The sequence below is a fragment of the Athene cunicularia genome (genome assembly GCF_003259725.1).
Source record: "Athene cunicularia isolate RWA chromosome 24 unlocalized genomic scaffold, athCun1 chr24_part1, whole genome shotgun sequence".
NCBI classification, from domain to species: domain Eukaryota; kingdom Metazoa; phylum Chordata; class Aves; order Strigiformes; family Strigidae; genus Athene; species Athene cunicularia.
Genome location: NW_020799132.1, coordinates 4,564,447 through 4,590,720, shown reverse-complemented (window position 1 = coordinate 4,590,720; position 26,274 = coordinate 4,564,447). Strand labels below are relative to the sequence as shown.

Sequence of the window (26,274 nt, the reverse complement as noted above, 5' to 3'; positions counted from 1 at the left end):
GGTGTTTTGGGGGGGGGGGTGTGTTTGGTTTTTTTTTGTTTTGTTTTTTTTTTCTGTTTCTCCTGGTCCCCGTTGTGTGCTGCCTGGCTGCTGAGGGCTGTCCCCCTCCTCTGTTGCTATAGTGACTTCCCACAGGCACACAGCAGCACTCTCTAGGCACCCGCAGCCTCCCTTCCTGGCTCGAGCATCCTTCTGCCATGACTGATAAAGATGTCAGAGATTGCCATGATTTTTCAGCAGTTCACTAAAACCTAATGTAGTCTTCCCACCTAGAGGATTGTAGGAATGGAGGGTAATAAATAACGGGCTTCTGATCTGGCAACTTCTTGCACCTTGGGAAGCTGGGAAGTATTTTCTTTATAGAGGTGCAACCAGAGTAAGGAGTGAGGCTGTGGTGAGCAACTAGGTACAACCTTGGCCCCTGCCCACAAGTCACCAAAAGCAAGAAAAATGCACTTGGTTTGAAAGTGCCTTGTGTCAGACCTGTCCCAGGAGACCAGTCCTGGCCTCGGACATTGAGAGAAATTGCAATTTCTCATCCTTTACCTTCCACATATGGTCTGGAGACACATGGTTGCTTCCTTGATTACCAGCCTGTCCGGGGTGCCCACCTGCCGGCAGGCACGTTAAATGGATGGGAGCAATGCTCACAGGAAGCGCTTTGTTGCTTGCTTTGATTTTCTGCCCTTGAAATCAAATGCACTGACTTCAAAGTGGATCAGAAGAAGAACTGACATTATCACTGTCCCCAGGAAGGGAAAAAGGGAGGGAAATGGGTGCCGGGTTTTATTGTGTAGGGGCTTAAAAATAAGGCAGCTGTCTGGAAAGCTGGCTGAAAGGCTGGGTGGGAGCTTCCTCTGGAGTCGTGGTGCTCTTTCGGTCAAGTGACATTGCTGTGTCCATTTTTCCACCTGTGCAGGGGACAGGGTGATAACGTGCAACCCGAGGGCTGGACACAGCCAGACTTAAGCCACCGTCAGTCCTCTGTGGGCACCCAGCGCTTTCCCTGCTGCCCCCGTCTGCTTCCACTGCGGTGGGGACAAACTCGGTTTTGTGCAGAAATAGGTAAAGAACAGGCAGGAGTCAGGAGAGTTGCAGTCTGAGCTGCCTCCTCGTATCTTCCCTTCACTAGTTTTCTGTTGTCACCATCCTCCAGCTTCAGGGGGAGATGGAAAGGGTCTAAAACCACGTTAGGAGGAGGAGCTGCCTTTGGTCCTTCCCTCCCAGCCTCCAGCTCCTCCGTGTGGTCTGGGGTGATGGGAAAACCTCTTTGTCAAGGTCCAGAAGCACGATTTGAGACCAGCTGTGCTTGGCAGTGAAACACAGGCTTTCAGGAGGATCTGCAGAGTAATCCGCCACTTTTCTGAGCATCTGTTCCCACAAACGACTTGTTGTTTATTTAGAATTTTGAATTTTGGAAAAGGACTTCAATGATCTGGTTCGTGATCTCCAGAACAGATCATCCCATGGAAAAACCTGTGTCCTTCTTTCTGCATCTCCATATACTTTCACCTCCTTTTTTCTATTTCTGTGTCCATCGGGACCCTGTTTAAATTCTGGAGAACATGCTGAGTTACTATACTTCATTCATGTTAATTAATCTGTGGGAATGGAGCCCAAATCTGACTGATACATGTGGGAAAACCACCCCTGGGATGGCTGTAACTCCAGAAGAGCTTCTCCTGCCTTGCTCTCTCCATCACGCTGTTTGTGGTGAAAGGGACAAGCCCTGAGCTCTCTCAAGGGCTTCTTTCCCTCATTATGTTCAAAAACGATGTTGGCAGTTGAACAGGAGAAAAGCAGCATCCATTTCCAGAGCAGCAAAGCTCAGCCAACCTCCAAACACCCCAGGAACTCCTCATCCCAAGGGGCTCTGGAGGCCTCGGGCTGGGGCTGCAGGACCCCACCTCGCCTTGCCAGGGTCTGTACGGGTTGCTGTTCTGGGGTGCAAGAGCTTTTGGTTCCAGTGGGCATCTTCCTTCCCGGTGGTCCTTGGCTGGATACACCCAAGGGACGGGGCCACATGCAGAGATCCCCAATTGCCATCTTGCACCGTGCCACAGAGGGAGCAGAGACGGTCACAGGGGTCCGGAGCGGCGTCTTGTGCAGTGTTGGGTGGTTTCTCTCTGCCAGGCAGCCCCCGTGGAGGTGCTTTTTCAGTGCTGTTGCGGAGAGGAGACCTCAGAGGTAGGCTCAGTCCTGCTGAAAAATTGCTTCCCCAGACTTTAATTTCACAGGTCAAATTGTGTTGCTGTGTCCCACCATTCCCCGCCTGCAGGAAGACAGCCTCGCTTGCACGGAGCGATAAGGATGAAAAAGCAAATGTGGCCCAGTCTCTGCCTTGCCGGAGTGGAGATTGAAGATTGTCAGGTTCTGGTCTAATCTCCTTTCCTCTCCTTCACAGGCAGCTGAACTGGGAATGGCGTCTGCCTATTACACGTATATCTTCACTAATCTGGTAAGACGTTTTTCTCGGCTTTTCTCCCGCGTGCGTGTAGAGTCATGTTAATGGGAGCTGATCTCCCCGGCCCGTGGGAGCGTTGGGAAGAGCCACGTGCTTGAGGAGCCGGGGATTCGCGGTGGAGAGGGAGGGAGGGAGGCAAGGAGGGGTGTCCCCCTGCAAACCTGAGCATCAGTCCGGGCGAGTCTTACCCCAGCTGTCGGGAGGTGAAAGCTGATGGACGCTCAGCGGCACCGATCGATCCCGTGCAGCTGCCAAAGGCAGGATTTGTTGACATCGTGGCAGAGCCGGTGCGATGAGACGTGTGGGTCTTTGGGAAGCACCAGCAGACGGGTGGTTCCTGACCTGAGGGCACAGGAGGTGTCAGCCCCCGAGCTGAGCCCGTTCCCATGCCGGGAGGAGGGCTGGCTGCGCTGGGCTGGGCATGCCGAGGGCACCACAGCCCTGTGCTTTTCTGCTGTGCCTCTGAGAGCAGCTGTGTAAGACAAAGCAAGGATGATGCCATAAATGTTGAGAGGCAGAGCGGGGTATATCTTCAGCACGGCCCCTGGTGATTTGGCTTTATAGCTACTAATAACATTAATGGGGGGATCGTGCGGTTAAATCCCAGAGTACTGTGCTAAACAAGGAGTAATGGGCTTAGGCAGCAGCAGGGGGAAACCCAAAATAAACATCAGAGAAACTTCTCTTGCTGCAGCAGCTACAAGGCTCTTCAACAGGCTGCCAAGCGGCGTGGGGGAAATGCTGCTGCCAGGGAGACCAGATTCCTACCTATTAATGCTGGTGTGGGGATGATGGAAACCTGAGTGCAGCAGGATGGGCTGGATGATTAAATGGAGGTGCCTTCCAACCCCAAATGATACTCATATTCTCTAATTTCTATTAATATTTATGCCAGGGTGTGTGTGTGCCAGGAAAGCCGAGAGCTGAATCACGCTTTGTGTTTGGGTGGGAGACAGACGGGAACGGATGGAGCCAAATGTGTAGGCAGGAGAGCTGGAGTGGAGAGGAGGAGGGGGAAGGAGTGAAGTGGAGGGGTTGAAAGCCAAGAGAGCAATTGGGATGGAGAATGAAAAAGGGATAGGGGAAGGAGATGTCAGAAAAGGGAAAAATGCAAAACCCAAGAAAAAGCCCCAAGCTTCCTACCTGAATCAACAGGATTCTGATTCCTGCTTAGTGCTTGGTCCGTCGGTCCTAACCTTGCGGGACAGGGAAGGGAAGGGGCTGTACCTGGAGGGGACCCCACCCAGTGATGGAGCTGAGGGAAGAGCTGCCCCCTCGGGAGGTGACGGCCACTTGTTTTAAGGTGGTGGCTGCTGCTTTGTGATTGCTCAGCCCCAGTGCCAGCCCCGAGTCCGAGTGTAGCTGTGCTGGTGGAGCTGGTAAGAGACAGTGGCCGTCCCCATCAGATCCTGCTCACAGCCACCAAACCACTCCAGTCATTTCCCAGTCCCAGCAAGTAGCTTTCCTGTTGCCCTCCAGTCCCAACAGCTGTTTCTTGTTCCGCTTGCCCTCCCCACTCCCGGCAGTCACATGCACCCCACGGACAGGGACTATGCACATCATAAGGGATTTGCACATCACCAGCACAGCGGAGTCCATGTTCCTGATGGTGCTTGGACAACAGAAATTACTATAAAAATTAAGCTCCCCACTGCCACCACCACCACCACCACCAGACTGGTTTTGAGTGTGGGTGTGATTAAGCGTTTGCTGGAGGTCAGAGAGGTGAGATTTGTCTTTGAAACCCATTCATCTAGTGCAATGCAGTTATGGCAGGTGAGGAAAAAAAAAAGAAATTTTTTTTGCCATTCTCTCTCACAGGATATTAATCTGTTTACCCAGGTTATTTTGCCACTTTGTCCAAAAGACCAGCCCTCAGCAGAACTGACTGGATTTTTGGCAGGGACCATTAAAGAAAGGTGACATCGGGCAAAAACTGGGCAGATGGAAGAGATGTTTAAGGAAATTAGTAATATTTAAATGGGGATGAGAGATGGGAGTGAGCAATTTAGACTAATAAATCTGGAGGGATTATCAAGCTCCTAATGAACCCTCTGAGGTTTTGCAATCACTGCCTAATAGAAAAGATAAAACCAGAGTGAACTGCTGTCAAGGGGAGCAAGCTAAAAGATGGCTTTAAATGCAGGGAGAACCCATCAGAAGAGGAATAGACAGTCTGTACAGCATTAAGCTGCTTGGAGATGGAAAAATATTTCAGGAAAAAAAAAAAAATAAGAGGAAAGGGGATAAAATGCTGAATTAAACACCTGCCCTGCGGCACTAGAGGGGAATTCTTTTTCTGTCTTCTAGCATTAATTTTATTTAATAAGCCCAGCCCAGCCAACAGCTAGTTGTGTGCTGCAGCTCCTCTCTCTGCGGAGCGTTAGATGGAGGCGAGTTGCTGCAAGTTCTCCGGCGCCGGTTCACGGGAGAGCGGTTCGGGGGTGACGGCTGCTCGGTAGCCAGCCTGATGACTGCAGATAGCGTCAGCGCTGCTCTGCCCGCCGTTCGACGGGGAGGCAGAGCGCCGTGTGAAAGCAGATGCCAGTCTTTGGCAGGAGATTGCGGGAGCAAATGAGGAGGAAGTCCTCGGCCCCCCAGTGCATTTCCATCGGAGCCGAGGCGAGCAGTCTGATGTAAAAATATCCACAGGCTAATTTACTGCGTGCAAATTCATTATCAGCCTCCTTCAGCCAGCTCAGGGGACCCTTTTTGTCAGCAACAGACGCTCAACAAATTTTCCAGGAGTCCTAATGAAAGTCGCAGAACAGAGCAGCTCTGTTGCATTTTTCTTCCCCACGTCCATCATCTGCATGTGGCGTGCTCGCGGCGACTGAGCACCCTCCTGCCCTCAGTCCCCTTGCAGAAAAATCTCCGTTTGACCAAAGGTTCTTCACGGCGTCTCCAGGGAGCGACTACACTCCCTTGGTCTGGGACTTACCCTTCTGGGAGGGCTGAAAGTTCCTGCTGGTGAATGGCAAACGCCGGCCCGGTGGCCAGCTGCTCCCTGCGCCATGGTTTGTGCAGTGCTGGGATGAGCTCAGAGCTGCCCGTCGGCCTTTCCCTGCGCCCCAGCAGAGCACAGGGTCTCCGTGTATCCACACAGCTCGTGACCATGCAAGGTGTGCTCCATAATAGTAGGAATAATAATAATAATAATAATAATAATAATAATAATAATAATAATAATAATAATAATAATAATAATAATAATAATAATAATAATATCATTGCAATCAGGCTGTTGTGCATTGAAAAAAAAATCCATCCTAGTGCTGGAAATCCTTGAAATCCGCAGCGCAGAGCAGGGGGTGTGTTGGATACCTCCAAAATCCTGTGCTGCAATTAATTCTTTTAGCCTGTTAATTAGATGTAGCTTCTTGTTGGTTTTGTCTTTTTTTTTTTCCCCCTATTGTTTTTGTTGTCTTTGTTTTTTGTTTTTTTTTTTTTACTATAACGCATGGACCTCAGGCTGGGTTTAAATTTTAAAACATTTATCAAGGAGATTAGATGGAAATAATTGAAACAATTAAAATTATTACTGTAAGAAGAAAGGTGTAAAGAAGTTTTACTAGTGCCTTGAGTCAGACAGTCTATTCATCGGATGCAGTTTTGTTCTCCAATATTGTGCGGAGGTGTTGCTGCTGATAAAACAGCTGCCGTATCCAATTTCCAGAGACCGGATAAATCAGTTTGGGTTTGGTGTTTTTTTTTGTTTTCTGTTGTTTTTTGGGTTTTTTTTCTTCTTTGTTTAGTGATTTTTAAAGAGGTTGGTCTTCATATAGGATGAGGTTTTCAAAGGTGAATTGTTGCTCTGGATGCTCTGTTGGAACTGGAGAGGAAATTACCGTCCAAATCACCCAGACAACATCGCACATTTCAGCAGGAGCTTGTCATTATGGAAACATCCTTTGGAAGGAGGGAAGTAGTGATTGAAAGTAGAGCAGAGGGAAAGTGAACTACAGCTTCGTATTTGACCAGGGCTGTGGAGTTCAGGCTTTTAGTCCCGCTTTGTGAAATTACCGTCTCTTGGTGAAATGACCTTCTCTTTTTGTGTCCGGTTCTGCGGCGTGAGCTCCAGCCCAGGCCGTGGTGTTTGGCCTCGCTGCACCAGCTCTGCTGGCCGCAGGCACCCTCGCTCTCCCCTGAGCGAGCGGAGAGGGCGGACGCTCTTGTTCTGCTTTGACAAATTTTACCTTTCAGTCCGGTCAGCCTTCCAGATTCCCGGTAGCTGATGCAAACCCTTTTGTAGAGCCCCGATCATTCCCTGGATTTATGGTTTGTACTTCCAGTGGCATGTGGTAGCAGGACAAACAAATCAGGTTTTTGCAAGGATGCCAAAGCAATTTCTCCTCATTCTAGTTAGCATGAGAAAAGGAGGATTTAGACGAGGCAATAACTGCACCTCCCTGCATTTTGCTGCCTGTGCTAACTTACCTGTCTGGGTCTTCTTTATGCGTTGTTCAGAGTCCATCCTGTGCTTGATTTCCAGCTGTTGAGTAAATCATTCCTTAAGATACAGCCCAGGCCCTCTGATGTGAGAGCAAACCTCTCTCTTTTCCTCTGCCCTCACGCTGTCTCGTCCTATTTGTCTTTCAGACTTTCTACACCTTGTGTTCCAGGCGCTGTGCTTTTCAGGTCCCAACGTTAGCACTTGACCTCTTTGCTCTTTGAGGATTTGTCACTCTTCAAACCTTAGGCTCCCTGCAGAGAAGTTGAAGTAAATTGCTTTCACTAAGGCTGTGGGCAATGTATTTTTCTAAAGTGCTCCTGTTTGAAGAACAGCCTCCAAAATGTTAATAGCTCCCCTTGCACGAGGCAGTAAAAGACCCATCCTTACTCACGTAGGACACACCAATGCTTTTGTGATGTGCCAGCTGTGTAAGGGCAACCAGATTATATATGGATGGATCCCCTCAACCGTCCCTGAGTTCGCTGAGATCACGGTTCCTCTTGAATGGCCAAAGAACGGTGCCTTGGGTAGATCTCCCACATTCACTTCCCTACTCAAAAGGCCACAATTTGTTGCTGTGATGACTTTTTTTTTCTTCCAGAGAAATTGATTTTTACATGCGGCCCATTATAAACTTATTGACTCTGTCAATAGTTTATAAATAAACCAAGCCTTTCAAGAGAACCATAAAGCACTTAACATAATATTGTCCACTTGAGTAAATAAATAAATGTGTTCTTAGAGGAGCTTAGGAATGATTAACAGACTCGGGCAACTCAGCCCTGAGGGCAACAGGATCCAGAGAGGCGAAGGCCAGTATTTTCTCCACTGCCACATCTAGCAGAGGAGGTCTGATGATCTCAGGGGAGAAATCGGTCAGTGGTGACAGATTGTGAAGGACTGACCATTGCAGGGGCCAAACGTCCCAGTCGGGTGACGAGCACACAGCCGTGCACAAGGCCGGTGGTGATTCTCGGGTGGTGGTCCCTCTCTTACGGAGGAGGATGGGAGGTACCGCCCTGGGAAGGTCGTTCACTGTAATCTGTGTTTTGTGTCCTTTGTTGATTTGCACATTTTTCTTCTTTCTTGCGCTCTTGGTGCTGTTAACAACTGCCATCAATACGAGAGCACTGTAGGGGACCTCAGGAGCCTAAAGGCTTTCAGGCTTCTTGTGAGGAATCCGTGTTTTAGCCATTTGTTTGGGTGTCCCTGGAGGAAGAGTAGCCCTTCTGCTCCCCTCTCTGTCAGCAAGTCTTGCTCTGGACTCAACGTGTGGTTTGTGCCTGAACTGTGAAAACCTGGAGTAACGGCAGAGCAGTTGCACCGGATCTGTTCGGTGTCAGCAGGACCAGGGTGGTATCTTCTGCCCCTTTGGACTAAGCGTAGCAGTCCTGCCACCCCATGGCCTGGGGAGAGACTCCCTGAAAAAGAGTCTTGTTTGCCATAAGAACCAAGAGCTGAGGTACTTTGTCTCCTCCAGTTAACCCTAAAACGGTGAATAATGATGCAAATTGGCACCCAGTGATGTCAGCAGTGAAGTCACTAGAGCTGTGCTGACTTTGCACCAGCTGAAGGTTTGGCTCTTGATTAAAAGCTGCCAGGCAATCTCAGTATGGGAACTAACAGTCTGTGTTTGAAGAGTGACAGCTTTTCTAAGCACCAGATACTCTTAAAATGGAAGTTTTGCCAGAGCAAGGGCTTAATAGAGAAATGGAAGCCTTGGCCGAGTATTCTCCTTCTCATTCCACGTGAAAATAGAGGAGGAGCAGTACAGTGTGTTCTGGACCCACGGCCAGCCTGTGCCTGGTGTAAATCAGCCCTCGCTGCCCTCAGAGGGCCGGATCCTTGGCTGGGACCGAGGGGAATGAGGTCAGTGCAGCTGCTGAGCTTACAGCACCAGGAGTTTCTCCTGCTGACAAGTGTCAGAGGGCGTTTTGGAGGCTGCACATCAGCAGATCCAAAAATCCAGTAAAATCCTCACAGTAATTAAGAGGAAGGTAACCACGTGTGTGTGTGTGTGTGTGTGACGAGAGAGGACCAAGGGGGGACATCTTACTGTCGGTGTAGGTTGAACTGAGCAAATCCTGTTCCTCCCAGGGGCTTGGGACGGCCTGAGGTTGAGCAGGGTGTGCGGGAAGTTCTTGGAGTCACTGAAAATGAAACAGGAACGTCCTTATACTTGTCTCCAGTGTGCAGGTAGTAGCTGCTGTCTCCCTGCTTCCCGGGTGATCTAGGTTATTAAAAAATGTGATAAGAATCGAGTCAGGAAGCGAGGTTCTGCGCACGCAAATGGGATGTAGAACAATATCACCAGCTAAATCGATAAAGCTGGAAGGAGCTCAGTGGCTGATGCAGGGCACTGAATAGCAAACTGCCCGCCTCGCCGCTGCGGAGTGAGCAATTACCGGGAGCCGCTCGCTGAAGTGAGACCACAGCGTGGCACTGCCGGGGAGTCTCGAGGGTTCGCAGCTCCACACTTTAAAAACCGTTTGCTTATCAGGCAGGCTGCTATGACACTACTAGTCCCCTGCTTGACTGGCCCTTTCCGTGCAGAAGTCTCCCAGACTTGGGAGGGAGGGTGTGATCGGTGGCAGAGGGGCCAGTAGCCAGGGAAGACCCAGCCATCGTTTGCAGAGTCTACTGTAGTCTGGGAGTGCATCCCTTAGGTGCAGGTCTGGGAGGAGACTTCATTAATTATATGCTTAAATGCAAATGCTGGCCTTGATGTTTTGCATTGTAAGGCTTGTTGCTCATCCACGTCTCTCCTGGGCTGAATTGCGCTGTCAGGTTTTTAATCCCTTGCAATAGTTTGCACTGTGCCTCAGTTTCCTTCTCTGTATTGTGGGCACAACAATGTCCTGGCAGGATCCCCACGGGGCAAGGCAGCAGTGATTTTGTGCCTTCACCCGGCACTGTGCTGTGACGATGTGAGGAGCAGCGTGTTGCTGTGATGAGTTCCAGAGCCGGAGTGAAACGGGCAGGGCAGGAGGGGGATTTCCACCAGAAACCCACCGGCGCGTCATGGGAGCCCCGTCACCCGTGCAGGCTGAGGTGGGAGATGGCTCGTGGGTGTTGAGTCCCGGCTCGGATTATCTGGCATATCATCCATACGTGCAAGTCAAGAGACTTGCAGAGAGTTTAGACTGGATGTCAGGAAGGATTTCTGTGCAGAAGGGGCTGTTGGGCGTTGGAATGGGCTGCCCAGGGCAGGGGGGGAGTCCCCATCCCTGGAGGGTTGAAGAGTCGGGTTGGGCCAGCGCTGAGGGAGTTGGGAACGGTCAGGGTGAGGGTCATGGTTGGACTAGAGGAGCTGCAAGGTCCTTTCCAACCTAGTTGGTTCTGTGACTCTGTGAGTAATACACTTGTACCATATGGGTTTATGTTTCTAATGGAATGGAGTCTGTAGCCCATAAATCTCCTGATCGTAACTCAGAGCTAGTGACGCCAGAAAATCCAGGCTCATGGCTTTAAAAATCATGAATTACTGAGCTTGGCTGTGTGGCTTTTATTAGCCAGGTCCTTCCAATGATCTAAATGTTGGGGTCACTCCTTGGGTTTTGTCTGCTGCTGTGAAGTGAGAATGCAGGTCGAGTGCCGCATGAAGCACAGAAACCCAAGAGTGACTTCATCCTCTAATAACTCCTCCAGTGCTGTCTCCCAGGGAACCCCTTTGTATTCAATTAGCTAATGTGTGCCTAGCACTTTGAAAATATAGAGTGCCATAGAATTGCTAAGTGTTGTTATTTAACAGCACATATTTAGTGGTTGCAGCCCCGTAGTAGAAGTCAGAAAATCTACACTGTAATTGCCTGGTGCTGCTGCAGAATTTCCTGTGATTTGAGCAAAGCCTAGGGATTTTTTTCTTGTGTAAAAGTTCATTAATATTGGCTGCAGACCCTCAGGGCCCACTTTCTTCTGAGACCTCATGAAATAGAATATTGACTTCTGGTGAGTGCTTTAAAAACCAACCTGAAAAAGGGGGAAGAATTCAGGCAGCCAGGGTTGGTGTACCTGAAATTAGCCTTGGCGTGACTTTTTTTTCTTTTTTTTTTTTTTTTTTTTTGACAGTCTTCCCTGTGCCTCAGGTTGCTCTTGGTTGGCATAAAGGAGCTGGACTGAGGCAGAGGGCAAAATGCTGCTCAACTACTGCAATTGTTCCAGTGTAAGGAGGGGAAAAAAAAAATCATTGGCGGTGGAAGAGGCAGTAATAAGGGAGCTGCTGTTTGCACCCATCTCTTTGATCCCCCCCCTTTTGTGTTCACCAGGTACCCTTGTCTTGCCTGAAAGCCTGTGGTCACAAAGCTGTATTTGCTCAGGCGGAGGAGGCTCGAACAAGGTGCACCAGGGCTCGGAGACCCCTTTTAAAAAGAATCTGCTGACAGGTGTGAGTTATTTTCCTAATGGCTCCTTGCTCTTATTGCATTGGAAAGCCTGCAAAAGCCCGAGCCAGCACTGCGGATAACAAAGAGTAACCACAGGAGGGGAGGGAAGGCATCTGGGAAACTATTCTGGGTAAGCACTAGGCCCACCAGCTTTGTCTCGCAGTCGAGGCAAGGTCGGGCGTGTGTGTATAGCACAGTTGTGCTCGGACTGGTTAAAATTTCCCCTAGCTTAGGCAAAAGTCAGCTTCAGTGCATCTCAATGCGAAATCCTTGGATCTGACACCAAATCCCTGTGCACCCGCTACAGAGCCCTTCACGTGTCTGAGCCTCGCTTCTCAGATGTGAACAGTATTTCCCTACCTCAGCCCGGTCTCTGGAAAGGTAAATGTGTGAACACTCGCATGCAAATGCGGGGGGAGAGGAGCCGCCTGAGCTGGCGTCCAAGAACGGGGCTCCCAGCCCTTCTCCCGCCCGCGCTCGCCCCTTGCAGCGGGAGGGCAGGGCGGGAGGTGGGAGCAGGATGGAGAGGATGGGGCGTCGTGCTCTGGAAATCCGCTGAGCGGTGCCGGCCTTGAATGGCAAATGAGTTTGTGTTTGCAAAGCGTGGGTTTGGAAATGTCAAGCGTGGTGAATGACCGTGTAGGAAAAGGAAAAAAAAAACAAATAGGGTCCGAAGCTGAAGAGGCAGATGCTGGAGTATCCGGATGCTCTCACCCCTTTGCCCTCTGTAGTAAGCCCGACCTTACCAAATCTCTCTTATCCCGTTGTAAATGAAGTGTGTCCCCGAGGGTGGTTTATCTCCATCTCATTGCATAGGCAGCTCATGGCTCATTTGCTTGTTTCTGACCTGGGCCCACAGAATGCTCTTGTGCATGTCTGATGGAAAAACATTTAAAGGCAGAGGGTCAGAGCTGGGGTGGAGGGAAGGGGCAGGGAAAGGGTCATGTACAGGCCATGCGATCCCCGTGTGCTACAGAGGTGGCTGCTTTATGAGCACGACAAAAAAAAAAAAAAAAAGGCTTTTCTGCAGCTGGAAGCTTGCCTAGGAAAAGACGGAAGCTTGCAGTGACCAGCCACCAATAACGGGAGCTGAGGAAAAGCTGCTGTTAACATTTGAACATCCAGGTCCCTCCCGAAAGCTGCGCAGGGAGCCGAGCCGGGCGCTGGGACTGGCTTGGAGCCGCGGGCTCAGCCTTGCGACCGACGCGTGACCAGGGCAAATCCCATCTCTGCCTCAGTTTCCCCGCTGTGAAGTGAGACCAGCGGGGCTCATTCCCTCACCCAGTAATCGCCAATTGAAGGAGCAAAGTGTAAGGAGTAGAGTAACAAACCTGCCAGGGTTCTGAGCAACCTCAAAAGCTTAGAAATGTTTTCAGGGCAGAAAAGGCACAATAAAAGCAGGTACTAATTTCAGCTGCCTTGAGATTGGGATGATCTGGCCTGAGACCGAAGCCTGGGACTGGGGGGGTGCTTTGGTACCTCACATCTCCTCTTCCTTCTGCATGTAAGGAAGCCAAGAGGGCAGTCGGGCAGCTGCTCCTGTTGTGCCCCCCACAAATTTCCTCCCAGCTCTGCCTGGGGGGTGGGGGGAGTATTTTACAGGGGCTCAACATCTCTCCTGCTGCTCTGCTTGCATCCGGGATCTCCTCGGGCCCAGGTCCTCATTAGCCATCTGCCCTCGTTGCACAGGTTGACAAGATGCCGTGGGTAAACGGATAACCTGTCAGGAAGGCAGGAGGATAATATCATTCAGATGAATCAATAGTTCACAGGCAATTTCATGTTACCTAACATTAATGCGGTTGTGTCCAAAATGCATTTAATCCTCTGTCTGATCACATTCTCGTGGGAGTTTGCTGTGCTGGAATAGTCTTGTAACTCCATGTTTCGGAGATTTACAGACATTGTTCCTACGTGCACGCGTACGCAGGAAAGATAAAAAATGACTTGACTTGCTGAAATCTCATAGCCCACGGAGCCGAAAGACATTCATATTGGTGATGGAAGAGAATGGGTATCCAGCAGTTTCTGAAACTATTACTCCCACCTTCTCACTCCATTTTAGCAATTAGCAAAAGAGAAATTAGTGAGGAAGGCACCATTATTTCCTGCTAATAGGACAAGGAGGGCTGGACTCTTCTCCAGGAAACTGGCTTTGTCGTGTAACTGCTTCCATTGACCTGAGCAGCAAAACAGAGCTCTCCCTTTTTTTTCTTTTTTTCTTTTTTTTTTTTTTAAATACATCTTACCACTTTGCTCTTCAGAAATGCAAGAGGATGGGCCCTACTCCAAAGCCCACAGTTAAAACACCTTCCCACCCTCCCCAGGGCATTAGGATAGCCCATGAGTGGCATCTCCTGGTACGTGATGGCAGGAAGGACCCGTGCAGGACTGTCCCATGGGGAGGAACTGTTTTAATTTAACACCTTAAACTTGATGTCACCGAATTGGGTACGGTGGTGGTAGAGCAGCTTCACTCAGCAGATGACGTTTGCAGCCCAGGCTGGGGTCCAGTTCAGTGTGCTTTTGGGGGAAATGAGGAATAATAAAGGACTTCAGTTTCTCTCCAGGGTCTCCACAGTCTGGTGGCCTTGGTGGCCTGGGCATCCCTCCTGCTCCAGGTTTGGATGGACACTGCCCGTGTGCTCGCACTGTCTGGGGCTCTGGGCCATAGTGATACCCAGGCACAGCAGGGTTTTCATGGTGAAAACAGCAGGGATCTTTTCTGGGAGAGGGTGTTGCCTGGGGAGTATAAATCTGCAAAGGAGCTCTGTGCTCTGGACCTCCCACAACAGACCTGACCCTCTCTGGCCAGTTAGAGCAGGTTACTGGCTTCATCTGAAAACTATCACCCAGCTCGCTGCCTGTGCTGTAACCTCGGTGTTACAGGGAACCGCCCGTCGAAGAAGAGCTGCTTTATAAGCTGCAAAGAATAACACCGCACTCAGGCACGGTGGGCAGGAACCGTGGCTCAGAAATTAATAGTTCCCAAAACCTGCTTTGGAGGGGTTTTGGTCTTTTTGTGAAACTTGGCCAATAACGTACTGGACTTGGCTGACAACTTCATTAAAAGCCTGAGATGGGCAGCGCACAGAGTCAAACCATGGGTTAGCACCCAGGCTCTTCCTTACCCGCCGGTGGGTGGGTTTCAGCCCAGACTCGGAGGTAGTAGATTTTGCATGCAGGTTCTTGTAGCGGTGTGGTCCCATTTTTCCCATTTTTCCTTCAAGGGTGTTGAGTGGTTTTGAAGCCTTTGGTGCGTGTTTTCTTCCCTAATCCTGTTTTCTCTTCTGGGCTGCTTTAGGAGTTTTCCCTCCAGCGCTTGGACAGCCTGCTGGACGACCGAGTCAACATCCTGGGATTTTCCATTTTCAACCAGTCTCATGCTTTCTTCCAAGAGTTTGTCCAGAGCCTCAACCAGTCCTGGCAGGAGAACTGTGATCACGCTCCTTTTACTGGGCCAGCGGTAAGTAAAATCCATTCCCGTTGCCCACAGCCTCCCTGAGGCAGAAGGTGTTGTAGGCCATCAGGAAAACCTTGTGAAAAGCACTGCAGGCTGGTTCTGAGTAAACACTGGCAGCGCAGCGTGAAGACCATGCAGAGGTAGAAACTCTGCTCTCAAATGTATGGTCACGGTATTGACTGATTATTGACTGATTATTATTGACTGATTATCACCGGGCTGCTGTTGCTTGGATTGACTTTCGTGGCTGTCGGTCTTGGGGTGTTGGTGGTGCGGGAATGAGAAGGATGAACCAGCCAGAGCACCTTTGTTGAGTAGGTAGGAGAGGAGTTGGGGTGTCAAACTATGACTTACAGGGAAGCTTCCAGATCTGGAGAATACTAAAGTGATCCTGAAAGCCTGAGGTCACCCAAAGGAACCCGGAGGGTGGGGGGCTGTGGGTGTAGAGCTTTAGAGGGCTTGTCTCTGCTTGAATGGCTGTACAGCTTTAAATTCAAGCCTAATCTTAACTTGAATTACATTTCTGTGTGAATGCAGGGGATGATGCAGCCCTGATTCAGTGTTTCCCTGGTGAAATTTGTCCCTGTGTATTTTACCTCTAGGAAAATGGCTTGTGGAAGAGGGAGTCTGGATGCAAATAGCACAGAAAGGGCCGGGCTTAGGCTGATGCCAAGGGGCTGTGTTACATTTGCGTGCTCTAACATCTCCCTGATGAGTGTGCAGATCAGCACCGAAACCTTCCCTAGGGACTCTTCATAACCGGGAAGGTTTGCAAAGCAAATCTGCCAAATCGGGGATGCAGGGGGCCACGGCTGGAGCTGGGAGAGGGGAGAGACAGCAAAATGCCATCAGCGGAACCCTTTGCATCGTTTTGAATGAACTGAGTCCCTTTGACAAGCTGAGGCAGCTGTGTGCTGCTGAAAACCTCCTTATTATCACTTCAAAGTGATCTTAGGCAGGCAAAATAAGGAGCTTTCTGCCCTCTGTCTCCGCATGCTGTTGGCTTGCCATGGAGGCCAGGCCATGGTTAGTGCGTGCCTGGGACCATCCTGCTCTCCCTCCTCCCAGCCCTCTGGGGTGGGGGTGGCTGCAGTGAGCTTGCTGTCTGCTCTGATCAGTCTTTATAGGATTGCTCCCAGGAAGCTTCCCATTTGGATGACAGTTGCAGGGACTGTTTGGAGTCATTAAAATTAAATTTCCTTCCAATAGTACAAAGAGGAGACAGTAGGAACAGGAGCGTAGCAGGTGTGGTGGGGAAATAAGTGATCTCATTGCGCCTTCTTACCCTGCGTTGCCTTGAACAACCAGCAAAATCTGTAGGTGGAAGGATGCAAGATTACGCCCCATTGCAGCACTTCTTTTGGAAAGAGTGAAGGAGTTCAGAACTGAACGGAGCTGTTTGATTTGGAAGCCTAAATCACCCATCAGTGTAATATTCAGCTGTAATATTCAGCTGGATGCTGACTTAATTCATTTAATCAGCCATATAAGCGGGCTTCCTCCTGGGCCAGGGAGGACACGTCTGGAGGAAGAGGGCTTGGCCATGCTGCATCACCCTGATCTAAACTGCTCCAGCATTAGGGGAGCTTCCCGGGGGCTGCAGCGGCTTCCCAAGCACCCGCCCTGTGCTGGTAGCTGCCCTTGTGCTAGGTGGTGCTCAGCTGCTCGGGACAGACTGTTACTCCTGGTGTACAAATGGGGGAATCTACAGCGTGATCGAAAAGTGGGTTTGGTTCTCCCCAACCCTAGTGTAGAGTCTGAAACCAAAGACGGTGATTTCTCCCTGATGATGCGAAGGTTCGCTCTGTGTTGGTGGCAAGGCTCCCCTCACCGATACGCCAGGTCCCAGGTGATGAGAAAAGGGCCCTTGCCCTGGGTGGTCGAGGAACAGAGCAGAGGTGAAGTGAAATATTCCCAGACAGGGCGTGTGTTTCCTCTCCTGTCTCTGTAAGAGAAATCCAGTGCCATTTTGCTGCGCATTGTCTCTGCCGTCGGAAATCTGGCAGGAAATCTCTCTCCCAGAGAGCATCTCTCTGTGTAAGAACTTCCCCTTCTAGCCCTGGGAAGCAGATATTTTGTGGGATAGCTCATACTAAAAAGAGAAAAAGCAGCTCAACAGCTGGAAGTGACAGGAGGGAGGTTTCCTGTGAGCTGCAAAATCCCAGGGCTTTCTTGCTAGAGCTGAGAAAGCATCTGAGGAAGGAGGAGGGAGCTGCTTGCTCTAATGCCATTCTCATTAATCACATTGCAAAGAAAGGAAATCAGAGAAAATCATTCAAATTACAGATGGCTAGATTAGGTAATTAGAATTTAGGCTAAAACAGATGTTTGTAATTAAGTGTTTATGTCATTGAATAAAATCCAGATTGTAAAGTCTATTTCACAGGATTTTAATGGTTTTAATTCTCTGTGTTATGTTTGGGGGCAAAGATACAGATGATAATGTTTTAGGAAGAAAAGAAAAAAAAAAAAAACAAACACGTGGCATAACCCAGAGTAGCCAAACCTGTTCATATTTCCCTGGATATCAGTTTATGTTTAAACATGGCCTTTATGTGGGAAATTTCCATAAATGAAAAAAAAAACAACAAACAAACAACAAAAAAAAAAGCAAACACTGCACTGTGGTTAACCTGCTGTTAGTCTCCAGAGAGAGGAGTGTTTGGGAGGAAGGTGTGCTGCAGCGTGCCAGGGTAGGGCTCAGGCACATCCCCGCTCCGGAGACACGGGGCATCTGATACCGTTGGCTGTCTTAAAGCCACTGGTGGGAATGGTCCTGCCAGCTGATGCGTGCAAGGGCTGGAGATCTGTTTCTTGACCTTTTCTAGGTGGTGAGTTGTTCCCAGGGCTTTGTGTCGCAGTTGTACCCTGCAGCACCTCCTTAGTTCTGGGCGCAGGCTCTCCTCGTGCAGCTGAGCAGCGTGCTGAGGGCAATGGAGCAGCCAGCCTCTCTGCCCGGCCCGCCATCCACTCCCTTTTTCTGGAGCCTTGTTCTGACAAAGCATCCATCAAATGGGCAATTTTTATCAGCAGCTTTCACTGTCAAAAATTAAGCTTTAGGGATAGAGGGAAGTCCCCTGAGACCCATGAAGCTGCGAGTGGAGGACCACCACTGAGCTTACCGAGCCTTTCACGTGCAGCCTGTCACAGAGCTCTTACATTACAGAGGCAGCACAAAAACAACAGGGATCTGCACAAATCAGACGACGCACGCAAGGAGGAGAATCAATTTGTTAACAGGCAAATTGGCTTTTTGTGACAGAGTGACAAAACTGTGGTTTAAAATGAGAACATAAAAAGTAGTGAGAGATTTTATAGGCAACATGAAGAAAGTTGAGGTGATGTACACAAGAGCAGTGACGGATCCCCTGGACTGCATCTTCCTAGAGGAAGTTAAAAGGGGGCTGCCTCCAGCTCTCTCTCCTCTCCTCTGCTGAAGGTTATGGCCCCCAGGCACGAGGGACCCTGTGGCTGCTCCGCATCAATTCCAGCACAGAGTCAGGCAGCTTCACGTGCCGCTCCGCTAACTTAGGTGAGCCCGCAGGGAGGTGGAGTGGATGTGCTGAAATCACCCAGTCCTCATCTCAATTTGGAGATGGCTGGAAGCGGCGAGCTTCTGTTAACCTCGTTTAACCCCAGTTAACCTTGAGAGAAGACACTTGCCCACCTGCAAAAGCCAGAGAGACCAAAGAACCCAGAAGAGCTGCCGCACTGTAATGGGGTGTAATTGTGAATGGTTTCCTCCACTCAGCCTGCATCCCAAATTACCTTGCTGTGTTGAATGTGATGTATTTTCTGTGAGTTACCGAGTGAGCAGTGGCAGAGGGAGATGGCCATGAGGTCGGTCGTGCAGGGCAACAGAGAAAAGGCTGCATTGGGTTGAGGTGTGAGGCGAAGGGGAGAGCGGCAGCGCTGCTGGCAGGGTTGCAGGTGGCAGTGGAGCAGGATTCCGTATCTCACCTGGAGTCTTTTAGAGGATTTTCCTACCAGAGGAGAGAGAAGGGAAGAGTGAAGGCCGTGAACTGCCCTAGGTCTGAGTCCTGGTGGCTGTTCAAGAGACACTGAAGAGGGAATCGAGGTAGGTGTTTAAAAGGAGGCGCAAGGGTCCGTTTACTTGCGTCTTGCTGTGCTGCCAGACTCCCATGCCATCCAGGTGCCATGCTCCAGGGCCCACAGAACTGAGAGGCTGGCAGAGGAGCCTGATTTTGAGCCCAGTGGGGCAGGGAATGGCTGGCGTAAATGATAAGCAGCATCAGGAATGGAAATGCAGTGCTTCTGAGGAGAGCTGTGATTTTTCTTTAAAAAAAGAAAAGAGGTGTGGTTGAGGGCATGGGAGGGATTCCCTTTCCTACCGAAGGGACTTGATCCTGTGTATCACAACCCCCTCCCGAGTCCCTAAATTGCTTGAAATCATAGGGGGCTGCCAGAAATCCTAACAAATTATTTGAGGCTAAGGAGTAAAATATTCCAATCAATAACGTCAAATGCTTCACTAAGATCTACAAGTCTCTTGCTCACCAGCTAATAAGAGATCATTAACTGCTCAGGGAAAATGGAAATGAAAACCCAACAGCAGACAGTTAAAAATGCGGGGCCAGTATTCTGATTTGGTACAAGATGGTGAAACTTTGGGGTCGCAGGGGTGGCGTTTGCTCTCGTAACAGTTTCGTTTGGCCAACTGGTATTAATATGGGTCCTGATTCAGGAGGGCAATTGCTAATTGTGTATGGATTCCTGTGACCTGAAGGGAATTCGGTCCACAGTTAAAACTGAGTATGTGCTAAAGAGCTTCACGGAACAGGGGCTGAGGACGGGGCAGGATGGAGAGGTCCTATGAGGAAAAGAACTTGTATTGAAAAAAAGAAAGGTAGGGAGAAGGATATATCCGCTCCTTTAAGAAGCTCTGGAAAATGCTTCCCAGGAGGGGATTGTTGAGGTCAGATGTCAATACTAAAGCAAAAAACCATAGGAGACTAAGGGAAGGGAAGGGAAGGGAAGGGAAGGGAAGGAGTGCGGGAGGGAGCCTTGCTGCCGTTGCACAGGGACCTGTGCTATCTCACAGGATAGGAGACAGGATGTTCGATTTCTTGGTCCCAGTCTGCCACCAATTCCTTGTGTGTCCTCAGGCTGCTCAGCTCCTCTGGTGTTACAGTTTGCCTCCTGCAAAAATAGCTGTAGTAAAACTTTATAGCTCTGGAGCCAGGCAATCCTTATTATTAGCAGAAAGCCCTCAACATGTATGACCAAAGGTGCTGCCCGTTGCATGGGAGACAGGTCAGATACAAGACTGACAGATGCCAGTCAAGCCACTCGGTGGTCACTGGAGAGCCCCCGGATGCTATCTGTGTAAAACAGATTAAATTGGTACATGCAGGAGGAATGTGACAGAGCAAATGTGAGTCTGTACTAGGGCTGGGAAAGTGAGAGGTGGTTACTGGTGCCATTAGAGCCGGTGCTTGGGGTTTTACTAGCATCAGGCTGGAATCATACCTTATAATTTAGGTGGGATTGTACATTTTAAGGTTTTGCGCTGCTTGTTAACTGCCTAATCCTGGGCCATTGTGGTCAACGAGGTCTCACCACTGATCCGAGTAAGGTCAAGCAGGGTTAAATCTGGCTCACTCTGTTCAAATTAGTCATGCAGCTGAAGCCAAAGGTTCGTTGGGATGATTGAACTGGGCAAGGCCGTCCCTCCTGTAGAGCCACGGGCAGAAGTGAAAAAACCTAATCAGACTTTGGGAGAAATAGAAGATGGAGATACCGCTGAAGTGCCGTAAGTCACAAACAGGGTAAGGTGGAGGAGGGGAGCCCCGGGCTAGAGACCAAACCCCTTGCCAGGAGCTGGGATGGTAAGAGGATGCTCTCGGAAGTAGCCATGAGGATTTCTGTGAGGATATTTGTCTATATGAGGATGTAGCCTTCTTGGTAATGAGCTGCAACGGCTTAATTCCAGCAGAGTCAGGAGGTGACAATAATTAAAAGTGAAATCTTAGTCACAACAGTGAACATGAGAGAGCAAATGGCTGATTATTAACTAGATCAAAAACATTGAAACGGTTGAGCCTGGGAAAAAAAAAAATCACCGTTTGTGAGGCCTGATGGACAAAGAAATCTGATTAAAGGCAAACAAAGCAAAGGTGAAAAGAGAGGTGATGAGCTCTGTGATTCTGGACGGCGCTTTAGCAGTCTATTACAGAGCAGGTAACATCCAGCAGGAGACTGGAGGCTGTAGAAGGGACTAGATGGTCTCTACGGGTCTGAAAGCCAGGGCTCAGTTGCTTGAGAAGCAGATCTAGCAAAACCTCATTTCTTGTGGATCTGCCTTTCGAAGCAGCGGCCAAAGGAGGACTCTCTGGCGCCTAATGGAGGCTGAAGCAGCACGGTCATCTTTCTGTGGGTGCTGGAACGGGATCTTTATTCTTATTATATTTAAGAACTTCACAAACCTGATGCTCTCAGGAGTGTTCCCCCCGGCCAACAGACTGATCAGGGGTCACCAAAGCACCAAAAAAAAAAAAAACCAACCCACACCTTGATTAGAAAAGGTTAATACTGTAGGAAACTGAGATAGAAGAAAATGGGAAAGGACGGGGACAAATAGAGATAGAAGGGTGACAGTGATGGAAGAAACCCTGAGGATCAAGCAAGCAGAGACTTAAAGGGTAAGGAAGCAAGCAAGAAGAGGAGGAGAAATGTAACGGACCGGGAGTGGGACTGGGGCTGGCAATGGGCTTACGCTTGTCCCAGTGATGCCTACACAGGCACAGCGGCTCAGGGGCACCACTGCTTTGCCTCCCTGTCCTCGGATGGGTGCAGGGTGTTGCTGGAGCAGAGTGGCAGGCAAGCAGTGCTTGCTGTCTGCACAGAGGAGGCTGAGGATTGGGCTTCCGCCGAGGTTGTGGATAGAGCTGTCTCCTGCTTGCTGCAAGGTCCCGAAGGTGCAGCGGAAGGCTCGATTTTCGTCTCAACTTCTCAGTGTTTCTCTTCCTTATCCCCACAGCTGTCTTCTGCCCTGCTGTTCGATGCTGTGTATACGGTGGTGACTGCCGTGCAGGAGCTGAACCGGAGCCAGGAGATCGGAGTGAAACCCCTGTCCTGTGGGTCTGCCCAGATCTGGCAGCACGGCACCAGCCTGATGAACTACCTGAGAATGGTGAGAAGGGACTGAAGTTTGCTGGAGTGGTAGGAGCTGGTGCTCGTCACAGCCAGAAGCAGGAGACGTGGATGTACCTGCCGGTGCTGGCACAGTTCTCGAGCACAGAGTGTCGATCTGTTTGAAGGTAGCGATGGGAATGAAAAGAGAGGAGATCTGAGGGCTGGTTTGTCACTGGCCTTGGAACGACATGAAACTCCGTTTTTCAGGCTTTGCTGCAGAAAAACTGGAATTCAGTGGTTGGATTTGTTGGGTTTTTTTTAAGTATGGATGTTTCTAAGTGATTTGAGCTCTGTTTTCAGTGAACGTGAGTTGATAAAAGCTCACGCAGTACAATTGTTTAGAGCTCAGGAGCAAGACGTGAGTTTCCTTGTGATGGGGCTTAGGCTTCACTGAACCCCAAAGAGTGGTTGCTGGAACCGATCAAGCCTAGTTCTGGCACGAGAACAGACCCTGAAATTTCAGCGTTGTCCGGTGGTTGGTGTCTGCCAAGGTGATTCCTCAGAGCTGAGCTTGACCACGCCGAAGGAGCGTGTTTTCTGAGCCTGGGGCGCAACTGAAATGTCATGAGACTTTTCTTTCCCCCAGAGGAAGGCTCAGCTGGACCTGAACCTTGTACCGCTTCAGTCCATGCACGTGAACCCTGCTTTAAACCTCACCCTTAGACAGAGACAACAAAATCCTTCAGGTTCCCTTGGCTCTGCTGCTAGGAGGCCCAGTAGCTTGCCCTGATTACTGAAGAGGTGCTCCAGCAGCAAGTGAGCAGTGGTTAATCTGCACAGCGAGGCTAGACACTCATCCTGGCTCCGTTGCAACATGCTCTTGTGTTAAAACACCGGCTTAACGCTGTTGAAACAGCACATAATGGTTTGTGGAGGAATCCCCAGCTAGTGATTCAGTGCGAGACAGCAAAGAGCTCGTGCCTGCCACAGAGCAAAGAAATTTGGGAGGCAAAGAAATTGGTGTCAGCTGGAGCAAAGAAATTTGGGGAGCCCTGCACCTCACGCTGTTGGTTCTCCTGCTCCCCTCCGCATCTCTCTGCTAGCCTAGGCAGGCTCCAAAAGTGATGAGGGTTGAGACACGAGGATTGCATGGCTGTACCTGCCGGGAGGGTGGATGGCCAGTGCGTGGGGCGAGTGGCCATCACCCCTGGCTCTGCTGTGGGCAGTGGGGTGAGCCACCTCGATGGGCGCTGTAACTCATTCTCTCTTGGACAGGTAGAATTGGAAGGTCTCACCGGCCACATCGAATTCAACAGCAAAGGCCAGCGATCCAACTACGCCCTGAAGATCCTGCAGCACACCCGCAGTGGCTTCCGGCAGGTAGGAGCAGCCACGCTGCCCTGGGGACGGTGCCCGGGGACGGTCTGTGCGTGGCCTGGCAAGGGCTGCTGCTGCGGGGGCTGAGGGGGGCTGCAGGCCCCCCCCTTTTGCAAGATTAGGTGTTCACCAAGCGACAGCACGGCGTGGATGTGACAGCAGCTCTTGCCGGGCTTGGGTTGGCAAACACACCGTGTTTCATTTCATCAAGAACGTGTCTCGAGGTAATTTAGATTTGTCTTAATGTGTCAGGCCCCTGAGGTGGTGATGTTAGAGCCAATATCTGTCCTGTCACAGGAACCCCCCCTACGCAGGAGATATTTCAGGGCATAAAGTGTGTGCCAGATACAAGCTCACGCTCGAGACACTTTTGTTCCGAAGCTTGTGGAGAAGACACACGTACTCAAAATTATTTGGATGGGGAAAAATGGGAGAATTTCCCACAAAATGGGAAAAAAAAAAAAGGGTACTATGAACCTCTCCCAACAGCCACTTCTGGGAGGGAAAGAGAAGGGGGCAGTCCTGTGTCAGGAGCCCCCCAGCGTGGTGTGCAGGAGGGAGCACAAAGTTCCATGGTGCGTGTTCGTCTGCAATGGGTTTGCTTAGCTCAGACTCTCATTTGCTTTTTGTCTCAGTGCTTGTAGATTCCTCCCAGCATTTGTCCCTTTTGTGCTTGTTACCCTCTTTCTGTCCAAGGGATATTTCCTGGCTTTGGCTAAGGTTAAGGATAACTGTGTGGGGCCACAGATGTCACACTGGTGAGATTCCGTGACACGAGCCCAAGGAATTAGGGTTTTACTGCTAAATCCAGACCTCATTCAGGAACAAAAAGGAAGACCCAGAAAAAGGGTTTTCATCTCTCTTATTTCCCTGTTGACAGCTCCACGCCTGCCCTTTTCTCAGAGATTGCCACTTCTCCTAGACACTGGCAGGGAACAAAAGCTATTGTGTCTTGCCCCACACCGACAGAGCATTTTGGCATTAGGAGATCTCCCCTGGTCTGGCAGCAGTGAATTTTAGCCTTGGCAAGGATGTTGCCTGCCAGTTCTTACCTGTCATATGACAGCTCAGCTTTGATGCTACCTTTAGCTGAGCGAGCAGGGGATCAGGATGGCATTTTCCCCACAGTCAGATCTCTCCTGGCACCAATGCCCTTTTAATCATTTCCCAAACCCATCATACCCTGAGCAAAAGTGACAGATCTAAGCCCGTATGCATTAAGAGCATGCATTCAGCTGGAGCAAAGGAGGCAAACGCTATAAACCTCGCTATGACAGCTATGTTTTTGATGTGTTTAAATGTGGCAAGGAGTTCACATTAAACACACAGGTCCTCTTGGAGCAGTCCTTCTCCCAGAGCTCCACCGAGAGCTCTGACTGCAGCCTAATGTGCCCTGAAACAAAAGCCTCAGCTCTTCTCCTCCACAAACCCAGTTTGACAGGAGAAAACCTTTTTTTTTTTTTTTTTTTTTGACCTGTTGCAACAGCTCGGTAAATAAGCAGCTTCATGTTTCGGAGGTACCCGAGAAAGCTGCACTGGGACTAAGCTTTTCAAATTTCCCAGCAGAACGCAGTGGTGAGAAATCACTTCCAGTCACTTCCAGTCGCAGTAGCAAGGTGCAGGGTGTGAGAGCCTGTGCTGGCTGGGAGCTCTCTCCTGTCCGAGACCCACCAGGGAGGAGTTAGTCTTCATAAAACTGCTCCGTATGCCCGAGGCAGCCTTTCCGCAGCCCCGTCTCAGGGGTCTTGCCTGTCTGATAGCAATGCCCGGAGGGGTGTTAGGGCCCCTCACAGGCTGCAAGAGTTTGTAGTGATGTGCTGTAAAACCTGGGCAGGGTCCTGCCTGGTCCTGCCCACCGCTGTGGTCACTGCAAAGGGAAGCCAAAGGCCACTCTGCTGTGCAATGGATGGTTATTTTCTTCTCGCCAGCCCAGCTTCTTGTAGTAAAAATTACTAAATAAATCCTTAAAAATCATTTAATTAAACCCACTGTGAGGGGACGGGGTAAGGAACAGACATCTACATCCCGGAGACAATCTTGTTCTCAGGGGGTTTATAAACTGATTTGCTCAGGCTCTTGTTTGAAACCCTTCTATTCCCTCCTTAGTTTTAATCAAGCTCACCTTCTCTGCCCATTTCTCTCTCTCTCTCTTTCTCTCTCGCCCTCGCTCTCCTTCCATCTATCAAAGCCGTTGGGACTTCCAGCTCATCAGCTTTGAGAGAGAATCCACCGAATTTTGAAGCTGATCCAGTCAGCAAACAAATTAGAGGCACTTAAGAGTTTCTAACTTGCTGTTGCTTTTGGGCAAGGAGAGGCAGGGCTTTTTGACATCCAATTTTTAATACATTTATGTAACACACCAAACGTGTCTTTTCCAGATTTAGCTTAACTTGCGGGAATTTTTCCCCAGCCATATGAGAGCTGCTCTGTGCTCATCGGATGTGCGATAAAGCACAGACTCATTAATGTGTTGGTGATCCATAGATCTGACAAGGACTGAGTTTGTAAATGTCATCTTTTTATTTTTCCCCTTTCTTTGCCCCTTTAAAAAACATTGCAGCACACCCCTCTGGTTTCAAGCGGAGTGATTTGCAGTAAACTAAAAGCCGGAGCTTGGCAGCTTAACAGGAGAAGGGAATGAAGAGGGGCTGTGATTTATACGGCCCCGGGGAAGGCGGACGCGCGGAGGAGAGGCAGGGGAAGCTGCTGTCGGGGCTGGAGCCCTGCCACAGGCACGTTGTCCCCAGCTCTGCCGGTGACCCCGCGCTCTCACCCAGTCCTAGATGTGGCCGATTAGCTGCAGTTTAGCTAAAGGCTGTCCTGAGACAGAGCAGCGCAAGTGATGGGGGTGTCTAATTGGTCTGTTGATGAGCTACAGATGAGTTACCAGCTGATAGCTCTGAGACCCTCCGCAATCCCTGCCACATCAAACCTTTTTAACTTAGAAGTGACTAATCAGTCTCGACGGGACCTGTTCCTCTTTAGCTGTTACCCTCAGCAAGAGTTCAGGCACGGATCCTGCCAAGAGCTGGATGGTTTT

At 50.0% G+C, this 26,274-nt stretch overlaps 1 protein-coding gene across 2 annotated transcripts in view; it reads left to right on the top strand.

Moving 5' to 3' along the window:
• GRIK4 (glutamate ionotropic receptor kainate type subunit 4) overlaps nucleotides 1-26,274 on the top strand; it is a 192,310-nt gene that overhangs the window by 130,295 nt on the left and 35,741 nt on the right. For both annotated transcript variants that reach the window (XR_003399943.1, XM_026863740.1), the window contains exons 8-11: nucleotides 2,405-2,458; nucleotides 14,604-14,765; nucleotides 21,763-21,915; nucleotides 23,133-23,237. Coding sequence is in view for 1 of the 2 variants with exons in the window: in XM_026863740.1 (XP_026719541.1) it covers nucleotides 2,405-2,458; nucleotides 14,604-14,765; nucleotides 21,763-21,915; nucleotides 23,133-23,237 (474 nt within the window). In the remaining variant the exon portion in view is untranslated. The remainder of the gene's footprint in view (nucleotides 1-2,404; nucleotides 2,459-14,603; nucleotides 14,766-21,762; nucleotides 21,916-23,132; nucleotides 23,238-26,274) is intronic.